General features: G+C 42.0%; 1 protein-coding gene across 3 annotated transcripts in view; it reads right to left on the bottom strand.

Moving 5' to 3' along the window:
• Window positions 1-21,138, bottom strand: part of LOC140260902 (uncharacterized) — a 53,687-nt gene that overhangs the window by 1,891 nt on the left and 30,658 nt on the right. For all 3 annotated transcript variants that reach the window (XM_072353685.1, XM_072353704.1, XM_072353695.1), the window contains 15 exons: window positions 20,642-20,855; window positions 15,170-15,353; window positions 13,755-13,901; window positions 12,212-13,168; window positions 11,820-11,972; window positions 11,090-11,265; window positions 10,801-10,894; window positions 9,531-9,608; window positions 7,991-8,125; window positions 6,984-7,096; window positions 6,431-6,572; window positions 5,462-5,743; window positions 4,556-4,788; window positions 3,919-4,165; window positions 1,222-1,267 (listed from right to left, as the gene is read on the bottom strand). In XM_072353685.1, the coding sequence (XP_072209786.1) occupies window positions 1,222-1,267; window positions 3,919-4,165; window positions 4,556-4,788; window positions 5,462-5,743; window positions 6,431-6,572; window positions 6,984-7,096; window positions 7,991-8,125; window positions 9,531-9,608; window positions 10,801-10,894; window positions 11,090-11,265; window positions 11,820-11,972; window positions 12,212-13,168; window positions 13,755-13,901; window positions 15,170-15,353; window positions 20,642-20,855 (3,201 nt within the window). The remainder of the gene's footprint in view (window positions 1-1,221; window positions 1,268-3,918; window positions 4,166-4,555; window positions 4,789-5,461; window positions 5,744-6,430; window positions 6,573-6,983; window positions 7,097-7,990; window positions 8,126-9,530; window positions 9,609-10,800; window positions 10,895-11,089; window positions 11,266-11,819; window positions 11,973-12,211; window positions 13,169-13,754; window positions 13,902-15,169; window positions 15,354-20,641; window positions 20,856-21,138) is intronic.

Genomic DNA, 21,138 nt, shown 5'->3' with positions numbered 1-21,138 from the left:
GCTCCAGCCCTCTGACCATCTCCATGGCCCTCCCCTGGACCCTCTCCAACAACTCCATGTCCTCCTTGTGCTGGAGGTTCCAGAACTGGACACGATACTCCATGTGGAGTCTCATGAGAGCAGAGCAGAGAGGCAGAATCACCTCCCTCTTCCTGCTGGTCACACTTCTCTTGATGCGACCCATGACATGGTCGGCCTTCTGGACTACAAGCACACACTCCACTGCTGAATCTTTCATCAACTGACACCTGCAAATCCTTCTCCTCGGGGCTGTTCTCAAGCCATTCTCCACCCAACTATATCTTAACTTTCCCTGGCTAAACTCTCTTTCCACCACGGAAACACATCTTCAATGAAAGTAGAAAAAGATTTTCTGTACTTCCATCCATCAACCTTTTCTAGACAAGATCCCCAGACCAAGCAAATACTACGGCTCCTACTACACATGTAATTATGTTTGAAAATGCAAATGGGCACATGGCAGTGGGTTTCTGCCTATTCAAGAAAATTGGAAGAGCTGTGAAGCAACAGCTGGACTCTCAAGGGTTTCCTGCTTCAAAATAACTCTAGGCACAGCAGCAGTGACTCTGGCAGAATGAGAATTAGGAAACAGTACGAATTCTTCTCTGAAGACCTGGCCTTGTATTATAGAACAGACTTTACACAGCATATTAAAAGCAATCAATTCATGCTGTGCTTGCCTATACATTACTGAATGATTTTTACCTAAATAAAGGCTATCTTTTCCACCGATTCTTCGTTGTCCAAAGACAAGTACGACAACATGTCAGGTACAAACAAAAGCAATGAAAAAGAGAGCAAAAATCAAGAACACCAGAAAATGTATACGGCATACTTGAAGTGCTGAACGCAATGAATGTATGCAGAAACAGAAGTAGTGACAGAAGTCTAAAAAATCTGATTTCCGGGCTTTTTTTTACATTTGATGTTTGTGCCTGAGGATGAAAGGAGACTTCAACTTAAGCCAATGTATCTGTGTGGGGGAGATGGTTTGCTCCCTGTGCTTTCTCTCAAAAGTAGCAGCAGAACATTCTGAAGAGTATATTGGTTAGCAGGAAGTTTTCCATTAGAGTTTTTAGAGTTAAAAAAACCCTGTGCTTCAAACAGCACAAATCTTGACAACTTCTGAAAGTAATTACGTAGAAGTTACAAACAGTCATCATCTTCCTTAAAAACACTGATGTCAGAGTAGCACGTTACCTTGTTCAAGTTCTTTACTGATTTTTTCATCCAGTTCCTTCTGAATCTAGAATTAGAAATAACACATGCATTATAAATAACGCTGCGCATTTTATTAAGTAACAGAAACCACCTTGGATCGCTAGGAAGGAGCATTTACCCCTCGCTCCCCCAGGAGCTGTTTATTTACTGTCATTTATTCTCAACGCAAAGTTTTCATAAGGAGAAATGAGACCCTTTAAAGCGCTACAGTCCAAACACGTACGCGATCCTTTACATTTCACAGAATCACAGAATGACCCGGGTTAGAAGGGACCTCAAGGATCATGTAGTTATAACCCCCCTGCCTAGCAGGGCCACCAAATATACACATTTACTAGATCAGGTTGCCCAGGGCCCCATCCAACCCGGCCTTGAACACCTCCATGGACGGGGCATCCACAACCTCCCTGGGCAGCCTGTTCCAGGGCCTAACCACTCTCCTAGTAAAGAACTTCCCCCTAACATCCAACCTAAATCTTCCCTCCTTCATCTTGGATCCATTTCCCCTAGTCCTGCTATTGTCAGCCCTTTCAAAGAGTTTACTCCCCTCCTGGGTGTAGGTTCCCTTCAGGTATTGAAAGGCTGCAATGAGGTCACCCCGCAGCCTTCTCTTCTCCAGGCTGAACAAGCCTAACTCCCTCAGCCTGTCCTCATAGGGGAGGTGCTCCAGGCCCCTGATCATCTTTGTGGCCCTCCTCTGGACCCTTTCTACCAAAGTAGGTACGCCCATTTTGGCCTGTCTCTTTTGGCCAATGTACCTGTAGAAGGTTTTCTTATTGTTTTTCATGTCCCTTGCCACGTTCAGTTCTGCCTGCGCCTTGGCTTCCCTGATCCCACGTCTGCAAGTCCGGACGGCAGCCCTGTATTCTTCCCAGGTGACACAGCCTTGTTTACAGAGCTTGTACACCCCTTTCTTCACCCTCACTTCTCTCAGCAGGTCCTTGCTGAGCCATGACGGTTTCCTACCTCGCCTGCCAACTTCCTTATTCAGAGGAATGGAGACCTCTTGTGCTTCGAGGGGGGCATCCCTGAAGAGCAGCAAGCTCTTGTGACTCCTGCATTATTTTCCATCAGGTCTTTAACACATAGAAGTAATTGTCAAAACAGACAGCATGTATCTTCCAGACTTATGTCATTAGCAAATACAGTTAAGTGCTCGGAGCATGTGGCTTATGTGGAGAGGCTGAGAGCACCAGGACTGTTCAGCCTGGAGAAGGCTCGTGGTCTCACCTACAGGTGTAATTATCTGATTGTGCGATGCAGTATAAAGAAGACAGAGCTAGTGGTGCCAAGTAAAAGAACAAGAGGAACAGGCAGAAGTCAAAAGAGAGGAAATTCGTAAGACTGCTACAAATCAGGAGTGCAGACAGGAAATAAAATCAGAAAGGAAACTGAAACTGAGATGGAATGGGAAGTAGGTGTTCCCTTTCTTATGCTACCAGTAGGAAAACTGGTTTCATGAATCCATGCACTCACGCTGGTTGCAGCTAGCAGAATTCACCATTATTTCCTGCACCCACTTTTCAGAGCTGCATTTCTTTCTCTTGTTTGTAACCGGTGCAATTTGTTGCTTCAAACAGTTGCATGGACAAAGTAATTGATACCAGCATTTTGAATAACGGTGGGGTGAAGTATTTTCAGCTTCTTGTCCTTGAAGCTACATCAAAGCTTTTGCACAAATCAAAGCCAAAATCTACACGAGCTTCCTTTTCCCAGGAGATGCTCACACTTTACTTCAGATAACCTCCCTTACTTTGAAAAACACCAAATGTGCAGAGAGCTTTAAATAAAAATAAAAGTGCAAGATGACTACACGAGGCAAACTGCAATTTAAGTTACTTAGTTCCCAGTTATTATGAGCTTTACTTGTAATCTCCTCCATCCAAGAAGGCAGTGCTTAGTCTGAATTTAATGACAATACGAGGTGGTTTTTTTTTTTTTGTTTTGTTTTTTCCCAATTGAAGGTAACAGATTGCTGGAAAAATCTGTGGTATAACTGAAGCAAAGACAAGGCTCAGAGTCAGGTAAACTCTTGTCTTTTTAAGCAGCCTGGTGAACAGGCCAAGTACTAAGCAGCACAACTGGCAAAGTACTTCAGAGCTATTGCAGAAGTTGCAATCGTGTATAAATTGCTGCAAAATATTATAAGCTGTGAAGACTTGAAGATAATAATACATAGCAGTAGCACAAAAAGAAATGTTTCCTAGGCACAGCATGCATCCCACAGCAGACTGTATAGTAAGAAGCAAAGCAATCACATCATCCTAGTTTTAAAGGATGTCTTAGTTAGTATTAATGTACTAAAAGAAACTAAAAAGAAGATCAGTAAGGAAAAAAAATACGTGGCTTGACCAGAGATGTCTGATGGGCTGAGCAAAGATGTCAAAGTTATCCATTTCAAGTATGTCATACACTTATACACATGCTATACATTAAAGTTTAATAAACAGCTTAGCTGGGAACTTCCAATGCCACAGCAACGCTTATTAAACTTTCTCTAGTTGAAAAAAAAAACAAAAACAACTAAACCCTTATATAAGTACATAGTTATGTATATATAGTTAGATAGTTCATCATTTAGATGTCAGTATTTTTGGTGTCTGGGCACTCTAGGAATTCTGTACAATCTTAATGACCTGAAGTCTTCACCACTGAAGAGTATTTCACAATGCTTACCTTACCCATGTAGACTTCAACCTTGTTTCTTGATGATAACGCATTCCCAGCTGTGTCCAGGAAGCATCCACCTAGGCTGAGACTTCTGTTTATTGATGAACTGTTGCCAAGATATCCCAGTTCAGTAGAATAGAGACCTGGACTTGCAGAAAGCCCTCCATTTACAATGCTGCTGGCAATTAAAGATTTGCTTCTGTGGCGCTCCTCTAGGAGCTTAGCATTGGCTTCCGCTAGTCTCTCACTGGTTCTGAAACATTTAAAAACACACAAAGAATTATCTTTGGTAATATTTTTGCAGAGTCACTTCTTCCAGGTGTTTGACTACTATTCAGCTTTTGAAAAGAGAAGGCATTAGAAGTCCAAAATGAGAGGGGCCCAAAGGCCACGTGTTAAACTGCTATCGACTTCAAACACAGGCTAATGATGCCATGACTAGAGGCATGACTGCTAGAACACATAGAAGTGAAATGATGGTGGTTCCAAAATTAAAGGGGAAAGGTGTTAGAGGGTTACGCTTACATCCATAGTACTGACAAGACACAGAAAAAGGATTTTAGGAAGAAAAAAGCACAAGGTTTTTCATGCAAGCTATTGCTACTTCATGTCTTGTTACCATTCCAAAAAAGCACGCACTTACCTTTTCAGCTTATTTGCTAGGCTTTTTCTAATTTTCATTTCTTCCCGATGCAATTCTTTGTATTTTTCCACTTCTGCTTGCATGGATTCTTTTTGAAAAATATTGTCTTGAGTATTTTTTATTCTGTCCAACACAAATTCGAGATCTTTAATTCTGCGCTTTAGTTGGTTTCTCAGTGAGGTATGATGACTGTCTCTGATTTGTTCTAACCTGTCCTGGGAGGCTGCCTGTGTCTGAAGCAGATAATACAATTTCAGCCTTTGCAAAGAAAAAGTGAACTGCCTCTCCCCATACAGTTGCCCATAACCAATTTAAAGGGCCCAGTTTTACTCAGCTGAGACAACTGGACCTCCTCACTACCATCAGCAATCAAGGCGGAACCCTGGAACCAACATGTTGAATAACTGTTTTCATCCAGACAGAGATCTGCCCTTAGCAATAGTACTTATGAGAGCAGCTACTCAAAGAACGCTATGGCTGTAGGACAGGGCACACAAAAAGGATTCTACAAAGAAATCATGAGAATCCCATCCCCACTCTTTCTGCCCCATGGTAACTTCAATGACTTCTTCTCTGAGCATTTTATCCTGTACAATGATTGTACAATGTACACAACCTGTACGTATGGCCAAGCCATCTCTAAGTTATAGTATTCATGTGATGAACAGCAATAACAAGATGACCAGATGCAAAACAGAAGTCTGCCAAGGGAAGGCTATCAGCTTGGGGACCTGCAGGCAAATTACACACACAAAAGCACTTCTGCCCAACAACATTCCATTCTTCCACTTCCCTTCGGGAAGGACAGAAGTATGGCACTAACACAAAAAAACCAAATACGAACAAGAAAGGACAAAAAGAAGCTACATAATAAAAACTACAGACACACACAACAAATTCATTTACCTGCAAAAACAAATTGACTTCTTGTAGTTTTTGTCTGATTTCTTGTCCGGCTCGTTCTTCCATTTCCTTCTTGTACTGTTCTATTTGGTTGCGAGTCACCATATTAGCCTCCAAATGATGTCTGAGGTTTGCCACCTCTTCCTCCAGCTGGCATTTGCTCTTCTCCAGTTTTTCATGGTTCCCACGTAGAGCAGACAGCTCTTCTCGCAAATCCTGGTTTTGTCCCTCCAGCTGGATGCATTTTTTAGACTCTAAATCCAGCTGCTGAGAAAGTTCAGTAACCTATAGACAGTAATAAAATGAACTTAGAGGGGTATAAAATTATTCTCTGAATATTTATGAAGGGGAAGACCATCAAGTCTGTAACTGTCATCTGCTGACTCAGTACCTGAATGAAAGGAAAGACAAGATCATCTTTTAAAAGAACAACAACTTTTAAGTTCTTGCCAATAGGATTCCTCAATTTCCAACCTTCCTCAGTTCTTCTGCAGCAAGTGAAAGATCAGCAAGTAGCAAACTAGCAGAATTTCACTTATGGGAGTGTGCTGAAAGGCACTAGGGCCATTCTTTTGTGCACTGCTCTACTGCTCGATGGAAATCCAACAACTCTACCCAGGTAGCAGAAAGAATGCCTATCATGCTTCAGGGGGAATGTTCCAGTACGGAGTTAACTGGGCACAGTACTCCTCCTGCCTTTGCTCTTGGAAGCTTTGTAAACAGTGCTTTGAAAAGCAGCTTCCACAGCAGTGGTAAAGGAAGGTGTTTTCTCTCTAGGTCAAATCCAGTGTCTGGTTGCAAGAATATGGACGAAATATGAGATGTTTCAGTAGTCTCCAAGGTCAACTGTGAAGCCAGTTTTCTCTCTCAGAAATAGAACTTTTCTATAGCTACTGAAAAGAATATTACAAGTCTCTAGAAATTAACATGACCCAAACAAAAAAAACCCAAAAAGAAACAACAAGAACTTGCCTTTGTTCTTAATTTGCCAACTTCATTCACCATTTCAGAATACCTGTTCTTCATTTCTCCCTGGAAATTAAACTGGGACTCTCTTTCTTTGGCCTCATGCATCCTTAGTTTCTTCCCAGCTCTGTTCAGAAGCCTCTTGTACCTGCACAAGAAATCAGTAAAGAAAATAAGCAAAAGAACTACGTATCTATTTGTCACGCTTGTACGTGGAAAGCATAGCTATGGCTTGCTTCATTTTTAACATGCTCAACAGACCAAAAGTTATTAAGAAAATCCAGCATTTCAACGCAATAGGTCACCTGGAGGGTCCAAATTTCACCTCAACAGAGGAAAAAAAGACCTCCCTCCCAGAAGTGCAGGGCAGCCTGCATTTGCTCTTCTTATGGCAGCTACAGAAAACCATAGACTCACGTACCAGAACTGCCTTGCAAGAACTGATGTGAGATCTGAATTTGTTCAGAGGGATAAACACACCTGCTTTTATAGTCAAGTTCCTTAAAGCCTGACTTCTAACCTACACGAGCTCTCTTTCTCTAGTACTAGTGAACCATACCTGTGACATTCCTTCTGCAGTTCAGTATTTCTTTCCATTTCCTGGTCAAGACGTGCTTCAACTGGTCGTTTCAATTCTATCAGCTTCTTCACTTTCTTTCTTTCATTTTCACACTTTCAAAAAACAAACAAACAAAAATACATGACACACTCAGCACGGGACAGTACACATAGCAACTGCAGATAGCACATATCCATCCCTTTGCCACATTCAGCAGAACACTGAGGCACAGGATTCTTGTGAACATTTAAATCACTTCAGGTTTCACACAAGCAGGCCAGTACCTAGGGATTCCAATTAATGCCCCTGCGCCCCCTTATTGGACTTTGTCCCAAAAACCTGGAAAAAAGATGCTAGAGAACAGCTTCTGCAGTTCCTCTGCTAATAGGTCAGCTTGCACAGGTAGCCACAGCCCTGGAGAACACTGCACACTCTACAGCATTCATGGAATCTCCAACGACCAGCAGGCTCTTGTGGAAGAGTCTGCTTTTCTGGAATTCATCAGTGTCTTCTCAGTCATTACCTCCATATCTTATTTCTGGGTATTTACTACCTTAGGTGCTGTTCCTTGTGGTGTTTATTCAGACAAACCACAGGACAGCTGGCAACCAGTTCTGTAGTTTGCACTTGTACCTTATTTATTCTGCAAGGGTTTTAAGCTCCTGTTATTCTGAAAACATGCAGCAGTTCCATACACTGCACTGAAAATAAGGGGTGTTTTAATCCTGCTCGGAAATCAAGGGGTCAGACAATAACCAGAAGGAAATCAAATAAGGAGCACAGGTACTGCTGCCTTGCTCCATGTGCTCAACTGGTATCAAACCACACTGTCTTCCTGATAGCACAACTCTGTTGGCTTTTATTCAATTTCTTCCTGACTCCCAGAGCACAATAGCACTCAGGGCCTGAGAAGCAGGGATATAAAATCAGAGTATGTAAGAACTCCAGAAAATGTCAGCATCGCTCTGGGTACTGGCTAGGTGTTAGGGACTGTGTTCTGGGCTCACCTGTTCTAAGAGCTCAGCTTTTTCCCTACTAAGTTGAGCAAGACGACCTTCAAGGTGGGCTCTTGACTTCAGTTCTTCCTCCCACATCATGCGTGAGTCTTTTGAGGCCATAGCCAACATATTCTGATTTTGCATCTACGGAAACAACAATGACAAAGGGAATGCCAAGATAACCAGAGAGACAACACTGCACATGAACTGCGTTATAAACTAGCAACTCAAATGGAGGCAGGGCTAAGCTCTCACCACTAAGGATCTATAGTGAATGTTACGCAGAGTTTAGAAAAGACGCCTTGAGAAGCACCGTCAAGAACAGCAGTTAATGCTAGTGGAAAAAGTGAATGCTCTCTATACGATAAAATGAGGTTACATCTTTTGGAGATAAGAAGACACACATACAACATTACCCCACAGTTTTCTTCATAAAATTCTCCAGATTTCATAATGATACAAAAATGACTACATTTATAATTGTGCCCACCAGTTAAAATTCCCTACACTCACTGACTGTGAAATAACTGCAGATCTTCTCAGAGCAGAAAATGTTTTCAGAACAGCAATGTTACTTGTCCTTTTACACAAAGGAGCAAAGATTTGCATCATAAGATGCATTTGTGTGTAAACAAGTTTGCTTATTCAGTTCGCTGTGTAAAGAATGAAAGTTGCCTACATGCTTCGGATAGTACATTTTAAGAAAAAAAGAGACCTCCCTGACCTACAGAAGGACATAAAAACCTGAGCTTAACGGCTTATACAACAAACTCATAAAACTTCCTCATGTGTCCTTACAGAATATGTTAAATGTCGGCTCTCAGTATGTGACAATGCGTAGGTAAAATACAGAAGTGTTAAAAATGCTAAAAACCTTCTAAATGGTATGTCACCAAAAGAAGACAACAGAAAAGGAACCTGGAAAAGAACTCAGTCTTTTCTGGGGCAGATAATCAACAGCTTTTCCCTTCTACTAGATCCTTCTTATTCTCCCTACAGCAGCTTAATTTTCCAACAGCAAACTAATTAAAGAATATTCCAAGGTTACACAAGATGCTAAGCCATGCATGTACACCAGCTACTTCCCAGCTGCCTGCCACTGACTGCACAGCATCACTTCACCTAGTTGTCCTTTCCTTACCTCAGCCCCCTGTGGGGCAGTACAGTACCAACACATATTCACAAATGGAAAAAGAATCTAATGAGCTCAGGTGGAAACTATGACAAAACTCTGAAGATAAAACAGATTTCCCATGTCCAGTTTCCCCTCCCAGCTCTCAACCACACATCTCCCTCCTGCTGACATTGTCCATCCTATCCATCAGAAGAATCATGCTGATTAACACAAACATTTGCATACTACTGCAAAGATAGAAAAGGCAGCAGGGAAAGGTGGAGATTTACAAACTTTACCCTGAAGGTGTCTTGCCCTGAAACTTATTTTGTCAGTTTATTTGTACTTTACAGCACACCCAATCTTTCCAATCAATTACCCACACGCAAGAAATAAAAAGACTAAACCAGTTCTTTGCAGAAGTCATTGAGATACCTGCTGATGTTGGTATTCATTTGCAGCTGTCTGTACTGTTCGTAAGCCAGTTATCAAGTCCTCTAGGCGATCATGAACCTAAGAAAGCATCAAAAGAAGGAAGAAGACACTGTCTTTGTAGACTGAAGTTCACATTTCATTATCAAAAATCAAATTTACGCATATCTTTCCATCTCCTGACTCTTTTCATACCTACCCTTGTCATTAGTCATGAGAAATAGCAATGCTATGATAAAACTGTTAGCAAATATCACCTCTGCCATTTGGCTTCAAGGAGGGAACTATGTAGAATACAAAGAATCTCCAATCACAGGATCATAGAATTGCTCAGGTTGGAAAAGATTTTCAAGTCCAACCACAAGCTAACCATACTACCCTAACTCTAACAATGAACATACAAAGTACCTTCTCCCATCCACCATACATTTGAAAACCACGCTTTCTTAACCAAGGGGGAAGAGTGAGCACTTCTTTCTTCTTCTGCCAGTGTCGGTACAGCACAAAGTTCAACTTTCATGTATAGTTATTTTCAGAATCTCTTCAACATTAATTAACATCCACAGGTATAACAAGGCCCCAGTTCATTGTTTAGATAGAATACAAAAATAATCTGCCTCATATAAACCACAGGTGAAATAATCTTATTTATTCTATTACCAATCACCTTACTTATGGTAATACCACTGAATAGGGGCAAGTTGCAAGCCTTTCACCAAGCTCTGCAAATAATACCACAGGGATTCCTCTTTACCCCTTCAAAGAAACAAATACACATCGAGCAGCCAAAGGAAAAGCAATTCCACACAGCAAAATCTCTGGGGAAGATAATTCTTGTCCCACAGCCTGATGATGTCAGACAGGCCTCTGGCATGAAGCTCTTGGAACCGTCACACACGTAAAGTTTCCCTGAAGAAACCTGCAGAAAGCCTTTCAAGGTACACATCCCAATACGCATCTGCCATTTAATGCCACGACTGGTACAAAGAATGAAATATTTAAACCAGCACACTAGTGTCAAAACCTCACCATATATATATATATGTATATATATAGGGTTAAGTAAGACTTGATAAATTATTATGGGAAAACTCTCAAAACTGGAGAATGGACCAGCAGGATTTTCAGAGTACCCTACAGTCACACCACAGCTCAGGTGACTCAGCTCCCCTATGCTCCCCAGGAAAACCATATAACTTCCCCATGAAAATTATCTAACTAGGCTCAGAAAAATTAAAAAATAAATAAATAAAAAAAAGTTTGACTGGCTTACTGAGGCTGAGGCTTGCATGTCCTTCTGAAGAGCTTCAATTCTCTTGGTCTGTTGTTTGGCTGCAGCTTCCAATCTGGCATTTTCAATTTCAAGTCTTAAAGAGAAACACAGATCTTATTAGAGAAATCCATAAGAGCACACACTGCAAAAGAATGGTGTAAAAGAATGCAGTTTAAAGCAAGAGCTGCTTCCAAAATCATGTATTACCATGATGATGCAACAAGACAATCCTGACGTTTTCAGAGAATCCCAGAAAGCAAAACCTTGCTTCACTCTCCTGTTTTCTTACCGCTGCACGTGTTCTTCCAGTTGTTTTATGGTAGTACTGGTTCCAGAAGCTGCTAACAGAAGGTCCTGCAGTTTCTGTGTAGAAGCTGATACTTCTCTTTCCTTACTATCTAGGACAGTCTTCAAGTCATGAACACAATGCTCAGACTGAATACGCTGTTCTTCAGATTCCTGTAACTGTAAAATAGCAGTGAGAATCCTCAGCAGCCAGGTTAGGTTCAGTACAGAGAACTCAGTGAGCGCTGAGAAATTTGAATACTGCGTGGATCTACATACACCCTCTACCCAAAGTACTGGAATCGTTTCCAAATCGTTCAAGCCTTCATTTCTCTTAGCAAATGAACAGTAACAGATGATATTTCATCATCTGTGACACTGGCCTCTCCCATCTGTACAAAGGATTTTCTATAACACCATTATGAGCATTGACACTGCCAATCCTACCTTCTCAGTGACTAGTGACATACTGTAACTACTTGTTTGCTATTCTATCAAAAATACTAACCAAAAAACCTCATCCATTTCCTAAAGTGATTTCACAGCTCAATAGTACATTATTATAGTAGATATTTCAGAAAAAAAACCCAAAAAACACAGCTCTCATAGAGAACAAAAAAGAAAAACTCAAATTCAGCTGTCCGGTATTTCTACTTTTTCTCAGAAATCAGAATCCATACTTGGCCAAAAGAAAAGCAATAACCTGCTGAGACACCAGGTCATCATCTCTGTACCTTGGTTTTCATCCTGTCCAATTCCTTTTGCAAGCGCAATTTGTCTTCCTCAAGGTCACTGCGGTAGCGTGTAGTAACTTCAAGGGAAGCTTCTGACATAGACTGCTTTTTAAGAGCATCAGCAAGCTCCTGCTGCAGCTGTCTGATCACACCCTAAGGAAACAGATGAACATGAGGAAAAACATGAAACTTGACTTTACTCCTTTAAACTGACCATATTATACAATTCATCCATTTACCGATCCTCCTTAATTCTAAGAGAAAAAACAGTGAAGCACAACAAAACAACATGATTTGGTCCTATGTGTATAACTTATGCCTGATGTGCTTTAGAAATACAAATTCATTTTATGCATTGAAACATTTTAATTTCTTCTAACTGTATAGCTTACCTCTCTTTCTACTTTGTCAGTCTCATATTTAAAGACTTGTTCCCTTAAATCAGTACACTTGGTATTTAATTCCTTGTTTCTCTCTTCCATGAGGTAAACCTGCTTCTCACAATCAGCTCTGAGTTTGTTGAACATTTCATGAAGTCTGTCCTGGACATCATTCATAACCTTTTCTTTGATGGTCCCCTTGTTCTGCAAATCTTCCAGCTGCTGACGGAGCAGAAGGTTTTCACTTTGGAGTTGGGCCAATCGTTCCTGCATAGACTCCTGCTTTATCATAAATTTACTGACTTGGTCTTTCTCAAGTTCCCGCGCATGCTCATTTTCTTTCGCTTGACACTGGGCTTGATTTAAGTCTTTTTGCGTCATTTCTAAAAGCAGCGTTTTTTCCTGAAGTGTTTCTTTCAACTGGTGAAGCTCGTTTTCTAGACTATTACCTTTTCTTTCCATTTTACTAAGCTGCTGAGACAAGCTCTTGTTGCTGTCTCGCACATCAGAGAGCTCATGATGGAGCTTGTCTTGTAAACGAAGCCATTCATCACGTTCTCTCTGAAATGTTCTTTCAGGATCACTTCTCAATGACTGATGACATTTGAGATCTTGAACCACTGCATTCAAGCGGGAATGGAATGATTCAATCTCTGTTTCCAGCCTGTCTTTGCTTTCTTTTTTCTGTTCTAGCTTGGAAGTTAGCATTGCAAATTCTGCCTTGAGTAAATTCAGCTGTCCATTGTACTGAAATACTGTTTGTGTTAAGATTTCCTCACTCAGTTTAAGTTCCTTCTGAAGATCATCATTCTTTTCTTTCAAAGACTCATTTTCCTCTAAATATTTTCCTTCATCCTCCTGGTGCCCAAGTTTTACTTGATCGAGTTCTAGTCTCAGCATAGCAATCTCTTCTTGCAGTAACTGATTTCTGTGCAGCAGATCCTTTTCTCTGTCATTAGGGTCAGATTCCTGTGTGATAAAGAACATTAATGAATAGTCAGTTGGGAAATAAATTCAGGTTTAACCCATCAGGCAGCTAGGCACCACACTCCTCACCACTAAGTGGGATGAGGGAGAAAACTGGAAACAAAACAGAGCTCATGGGTTGAGATAAAAATAATCTATCAAGCTAAAAGATGAAAGAAATAGAAAAAAGAAAGTGATGATAGTAGAATAACAAATTCAAAAGCCAAGCAGTAGGATCACAAACAGCCTCAGCCAGTTTCTTTCCGAGTTAAATCTCCAGATATCTGAACATCACACTGGTAGAAACCTTAGAAATGATTGGAGCAACTATACAGTGAAGAACAGCAGGTAGCTAAAGAGACTGGGAACACAATGTCTTATTTTCCAGTGGCTTCCTACTTCCACGTGCAGTTCAGGTCTATGTGGAATTGATGCTGCTATCCAGAATTTTTAGACAACAGTAACAAAATTAGGTTATATTGATAAACTGTAGATAATCCACCAAAAGGCACAAAAAGTTATTTTTCTTATGGTTTTAGAATGAGCACAGTGAAATATAACCAAATTAATTAGGAATAGAACTGCTTACTTCTGAATTATTCCGCATTGTTTTTCTTGTCTCTTCTTCCAGCTCCTTCTGTCTCAACAGGTGGTTGCTCAAAATTCCTTCTTGCAGAGCTCTAGCACTCTTTTCCTGAGAGAGCTGTCTCTGTGCTTCATCACGCTCTTCTTCAACCTACAGTAACAGAGTTGAACTTGTGAATCTTGAGCAAAAGCAGAATTAGCAATACCTTCCTATTTCATTCTTCTTTGCATTCTTACATTCTATTAATTCTAGTAAGAGCCATTCATCATAAAATCATAGAATGACCTGCATATCAATTTTCCATGTTTGCAAACAAACATCTTTAGATTTATCTGAATTGAAAGTTATAAGGATAGTGCAAGTCCATTGCACAAATCCACATTACAGAAGTTTTATACTTAACGAATCTCTGTAACTAAAGAAAAAACAAACAAACCAGAACTACTATTCTGGGAACATACCGCGTTTAAGTAGAAACGCAAGTTATCTTCCTAACAATCTATATACATACACTAAAAGCAGAGATGAACGCTCACATGCTTACAGTCAAAGATCTGAAAACATCTATGCATCAATATGAGCACTAATATTAAGAACAGCATAAAACAAACGAGTAAGATTTCCAAAAGCACAATAATTACACTGACTTCACCTCACTGCAAGGTCTTAAGTCTACACCTCTCCTAGTAATATTTAGAAATGCTTCAATCAATGTCCAATATATTTTCAGTTTACCAAAATCTAGCAATACTGCTGGATAAATTCAGTTGTATGAGATTTCCAAAGGCTACTGATGAAGTGAGACACAGAAGAGGACTGACCAGCTGAACAAGTGAATAAGAGAGCCCGTGAAAAGACCCTCAAAACTGTATGTGAGAACTGAAGAATTCATGCAGGTTGTGTACAGTGAGAACATCATCATCTCAATTGCATTAAATAAGGCACTAACTTGTAATAAAAATAAAGGTGAGAGTTTTTCTGGATTCAGTCTTGATTGTAGGCAACTGAGGCAATTTACAGATTATCAGGTAAACAGTAACATTTAGGCCTAAATTTAAATTCATGTAAGTATACTTGAAAGAGTACTACAAACAGTAACTGCAATTTCCTTCTGAAGAAAAATCAATCCATCAATCAATCAATAGACGTACATCTACACACACATGCGCGCAGAGTTCTGTAGTAATTAGGAAAAGTAACTCAAAGTGCAGCTTTGCCTGAAGCACAAACCAAACTAGAATTCTGAAAAATGAGAAAAGGTATCACAAACTTGTTTGTTCATTCTGGTTTCAGGACAATGGCTCTCAAAATGTACCAAGATAATTATCTAATGCCTCTTTCACAAACAAGATGAACATACTAGCGTAAAATATCAATTTGAAAGAAACAGAAAAACAGAAGATGTATATTTAGTATACCTGTTTCTTGAGCTGTCTCAGCGTTATTAATTCCGTTTCTAAATTCCTTGCACGCAACTCAAGTTGTTGTTTCTCCTCTGTCTCTCTAGCATATTGATCCTCTTTCCTCTTTAGTTGCTCTCTTGTTTTTTCATATTGCATTTCAGCTCTACGTCTCTTTTCCTCTTCTTGTTTCAAAGAAAATCTGGGATTTAACAGAGAATATTTGAGGAATTAAAGCACTGACAAAAAAGTAAATATGCCACATCGTGAACCTGGAGAAACAACTTAAACTGTAGAAATGTCACACCTTTCCAAATACAGAAGTTTTGCTGCGATTTTAAACTTTTAACATAACTCTAATTTCATTCCATTAGTGGTGGAAGACATCTTATACATGAGCTGTACAAGACTGACAAATAAGCCATTAAGTGATGTACAAAATTCATCATGTATTTCCACGTCAACATAGGTAAACGTGAACAGTAAACCATAAACTTTTACTAACAAAAATACACTGTTTTCAATAGGTTGATCATTATCCATATAGTACAGATTCATAATGACTGCAAGTAACACAAATAAAACAGCACATCACTTATCCAAGACGAATCAAAAACTTTTGAGAAGCCTTCCCTAAGACTATAACAACTGCTTAACACGTGTGGAGTAACATTTTCATTTCTTTCAATAAATTAAAGGATAAGGGCAGTGTTCCAAAGAGATTTTTAGACACGTTAAGATTAACATGATTAAAAAAAAACACAACAAAACAACACAGTTTATGTGCCCCCAGAAATTTGCTTTACTAATTCTGGAAAATGAATATCAGCAACCGCTAACAAGTAGTTCAAAAGATTGGCTGTGACATCAGTATTTAAGCTGCTTATTCTTGTTATGGTTTTATAATTTGGTTGGTGTCGGTATTCCACATCAAAACATCATGTAGGATAATGGGAGTTTAGGGGACAAGTTTTTTTTTTTCTGTGGGCTGCCTTAAATGGGCATGTGGGGAGCGGCACCGGAGGGGAGGTCGGGAAGCGACGGGCTCTCTCTCTGCCCGGCGCCCAGCGAGGAGACAGCGTGGTCGCAGTTTCCCGCCTCCCGCAGCCCGTCGGTGAGATTAGGATTTGGTTTTCTCATTGTTGAAACTCTCTCGTTGTTGTTTAGTGTTACTGGGTTTATTAAACTCCCGTTCGTTCTCAGATCATCCTTTCTTCATTTTTTTTTTCCCTCCTAGACCCATTTGCGGTCTCCCTTCCCGTCTCCTCTCCCGGAGCACACGTGGCCGGGCCGCGCCGCGCCGCGCTGTTAGTGAAGAGAGGTACTTTTGTTCCTGCTCCCCTGGGTTTGTTCCCTTGTCACGAGGGAGCTCTAGAGAGAACCCCGTGACATTTTTGGTGGAGAATGCGGGCAACGTTCTGGGCAATGTTTTGGGCAGTAGTGAAGTTGCTTATTTCAGCAGCTCTGTATGTAGGACTGCAGGTCCTTATGTTCCTGTGGTCCCGGCTTCAGAGCATAGTGGTGTGGGGGTTAGTTGTACAATCATTCTGCCCATGGAAGCCAGTGATAGGGATACCTGACTGGCTCCCTTTCAGCCTAACAAACATCACAGACACTGCTCAGACTGGCTTATGAATGCTCTGAGTTCCTTAAGTATGACTGGGGTGTCAAATGGGATATGGTGTTGTTAGTCTCTCTGATTATAACAAATATAGTAACTTCCTATAAAACACAGAGAGACTGGCAAACAGTAGTGAGAAACTTAGGAAAAAGGCTAGAAGCATCGGGACCCCTGGTGTCAGGTAATCTTACTCCTGAACACCAGAGGGACCTTGAGAAAGGGTGTAGCTCAGGGGAATCTCAGAACGAACGGATTATGATGGAGATAGAGAGTCTCAAAAATGAGATCCAAACCCTAAAGGAAAACCTCCAAGTCAATCCCAGCAAACCACAGGAAGCACCAGCATCAGTGTCAGTCGCCCCAGTGGAAGGCCAGAGATGGGAATGTGGATCTTCACGTCTGGAACGGAAGGAGGAAGTAGAGGAAGATCCCGGCGAGGGGCCCTCCCCAAAACCACCAAAGAAGGCAACTCAGAAGACTAACAGACATGGAGAGGATAGTGATGATGAGGGGGAAGTCACCATTTCCTCTACTCGTAAACCTATGAAAATTACTGAAATCCAAGGCATGAGAAAGGAGTTCACCCGAGTCCCAGGTGAAAGCGTCGTCACTTGGCTGCTTCGATGTTGGGACAGTGGGGCCGGCAGTGTGTCCCTAAGCTGCAACGAGGCTCGTCAATTAGGAAACATCTCTCGAAACCCATCTGTTGATAGAGGGATCAGCAGATGTCTGGATGGAGTCGCCACTCTCTGGGACAGAATACTATCAGCTGTTAAGACAACTTTTCTTCTCAGAAGTGACTTGGAGCCTGTACTGAAAAAATGGAATACGGCTGAGGAAGGCATTCAGTGCTTGAGAGAAATGGCTGTGGCAGAGATGCTGTATGATCCCATGTTTGTCCCTGAGGACCCACATGATGGCCATGACCCGGAGAAGGTGAGCACTACTCCTGAAATATGGAAGAAGCTCATACGGTCAGCACCGGACAGATATGCCAGTGTACTCTTAGCAGCCGCTAACCGGTATGAAGAAATGGATAGAAGACCTCAAATCTTTGAGCTTATCCTTGCACTCCAAAATACGGAGAGCACACTAGCGCCAACCCGTGCCTCCATTGCAGCCATCTGCCAAGTGGGGGACAGACTGGACCAAGTAGAGAGAATACTAGACGGCTTGCTGAAGAACTGGTCCACGGCAAGGAATAATAGTGAACCTGTGGCAGTCTCAGCCATCAGACGCAAACGCCCACCTGCTCGAGTGAATGACCGCAGTGAGCCTATGTCACGTGGTGCCCTGTGGAATTACCTGCGTGAGCATGGAGAGGACATGAGGAAGTGGCACGACGAACCCACTTATGCACTACGAGCACAAGTGAAAGAATTACAAAAGAGGTCAGCCAATACTGCAATTGCCTCTGCTGCTGCAGGTAACCAATAGAGGGGCCCTGCCCTCAGCCAGGGGGGGGAGAGGGATAATAGAGTGTATTGGACTGTGTGGATTCGGTGGCCTGGCACATCCGAACCACAGAGATATAAGGCACTGGTGGATACCGGTGCACAGTGCACTCTGATACCCTCAGGCTACAAAGGGGCAGAACTGATACATATACATGGAGTGACTGGGGGTTCGCAGGAACTATCTGTGTTGGAGGCCGAGATAAGCCTCACCGGTAAAGACTGGCAGAAGCATCGTATAGTGACTGGCCAGGGGGCTCCCTGCATACTTGGGATAGATTACCTACAAAGGGGACATTTCAAGGACCCCAGAGAGGATCGAATCAGACAACGGGTCTCACTTCAAAAATTCACTGGTGAGCACTTGGGCCAAAGAACATGGCATAGAGTGGATCTATCACATCCCCTACCATGCACCGGCTGCTGGTAAGATCGAGCGCCACAACGGTTTGCTGAAAACCACGCTGAAAGCGATGGGTGGTGGAACATTTAAGAACTGGGAGAAACATCTAGCAGAAGCCACCTGGCTGGTAAACACCCGAGGATCAGCCAACCGAGACAGCCCTACGCAGTCCAACTCCCTGCATACCGTGGAGGGAGACAAGGTCCCTGTGGTGCATGTAAAGAGTATACTGGGAAAAGCGGTTTGGGTTCTCCCAGCCTCTGGAAAGGGGAGACCCCTCCGTGGAACTGTTTTTGCACAGGGACCTGGGTGCACTTGGTGGGTGATGCAGAAGGATGGGGATGTTCAGTGTGTGCCACAGGAAAATTTGATGCAGGGGGAGTGCAGCCTGTGATTCCATGTGTGTATATATATCTATGTATGTACATATGCAATGCATGTTAACTACTGTTCTGTTTATATGTTGATTAAGCATGATGTAGTGATGTGGAATAAGGGGTGGAATGTTATGGTTTTATAATTTGGTTGGTGTCGGTATTCCACATCAAAACATCATGTAGGATAATGGGAGTTTAGGGGACAAGTTTTTTTTTCTGTGGGCTGCCTTAAATGGGCATGTGGGGAGCGGCACCGGAGGGGAGGTCGGGAAAAGGACGGGCTCTCTCTCTGCCCGGCGCCTGGCGAGGAGACAGCGTGGTCGCAGTTTCCTGCCTCCCGCAGCCCGTCCGTGAAATTGGATTTGGTTTTCTCATTGTTGAAACTCTCTCGTTGTTGTTAAGTGTTACTGGGTTTATTAAACTCCCGTTCGTTCTCAGATCATCCTTTCTTCATTTTTTTTTTCCCTCCTAGACCCATTCGCGGTCTCCCTTCCTGTCCCCTCTCCCGGAGCGCACGTGGCCGGGCCGCGCCGCGCTGCGCTGTTAGGGAAGAGAGGTACTTTTGTTCCTGCTCCCCTGGGTTTGTTCCCTTGTCACAAGGGAGCTCTAGAGAGAACCCCGTGACAATTCTAAAGGAGAAAGATTTACGCATGTATAGCTAATACTGTTTTGAGATTTTACAGAGAAAGAAAACATGGATTCCTTGTATTTACAGATGTTTGGGAATTTTGAAAAATGTTGAGAATCAAATCCAGGCCAAATCAGGAATGGCTTTGTCTTACTCATAATCCCCTTCCATGTTCTGGGAGAGTGTTGGCACATCTTGAAGTTTATTTTCCTCAGCTTATTCTCACAGAGAAAGTGTTTCATGCTCTGTGATCAGCCTGGAAGGCCTCTGCTGAACTCACACATGTTGACTACGATCTCTTGGAGGCCACAGAAAGAAATGCACACAAGTACTTGGAGGCCAAAAGTTGGACCCAGTGCTCCAGATACAGACCAACAAGAGCTAAGTAGGGATGGACTCTTCCCTTCAGCTTCTTGACTCTGCAACCCAGGATGCTGCTGGCCTTCTCAGCTGCAAGACCATTCTGGCTCATGTTGCATTTAATCTCTGTCAAATCCCCCAGAGGCTTCTCAGAAAATCAGCTCACCAGCCAGAGCATTTCACTGTGCATGCCCACAAGGGGTTCCTCCATCCCACGTGCAGGGCTTTGAATTCATTCTTGATGAATCTGACATAATACCTGCTGGCCACTCCTCTGAAATGTTGTAAACAGTGACTAAGAACTATCTGCATCTAGCTCAGAAATATGAGGACAAGGGAACAAACTCAAATTTGACCTGCAATCAAACAAACACACCCACTAAACTGTTTCAATGTGCGGCCCGTGGAGTTGCCGTAATTCCTAGTTTCATACAAAAACAGAGGGTACAAAGACAAAACATGTGAAGCACAACTCTTAAAGATGCTTGTAAGTCCCACTCCCTAGAGGTACTTAAGAGATGCGTGGATATAGCACTAAGGGACATGGCTCAGTGGTGGGACTTGGTATGCTGTTGATAGCTGGACCATCAGCATCTTCTAAAACGTGGCCAGGACAACACACAGAATCAAAATGTAGGATTACATACTCGAGGCTTTGGATATCATTTTTCAATTCCATTTCTTGTTGAGACAATATGGATTTCAAATCTTCAGACTCTTCTGCAATTAACCGTGACTCCTCTTTTTCACTTTCTAACTTCCTGACTTCTCTCCAGAGAGCTGTATTGCGGCTTCTTTCACGATCTATTCTCTGTTCATACTCAAGAAGTATGTTTTGAATTTTCAGCAAAATAGCAGGATCTATATGGAGTCAAAAAATACACAAAATTGCACATATGTATAAATAGTTCCCTGTGTACAATCTATTTAATGCTTTGCTGAATTGGGTATAGGTGGCAAGGTTTTAGTCATGGGTAAGTCTCTAAAAGAAAGACCCAAAAGACTGTGCCAAATGCAGATAAATCCAGCAGACCCACTACAGGTTACAACTCAGCCCCTCAGCCGATCTTACAGCACCTCCATAAAAGCATATTTTGGAAAGGGCAAAAACACCAGGTGGGCAGAGAAGGAGGGAAAAAAGAAT

Source organism: Excalfactoria chinensis, chromosome 1, assembly GCF_039878825.1.
Source record: "Excalfactoria chinensis isolate bCotChi1 chromosome 1, bCotChi1.hap2, whole genome shotgun sequence".
NCBI lineage: Eukaryota > Metazoa > Chordata > Aves > Galliformes > Phasianidae > Excalfactoria > Excalfactoria chinensis.
This window is presented reverse-complemented; position numbering and strand designations above follow the sequence as displayed.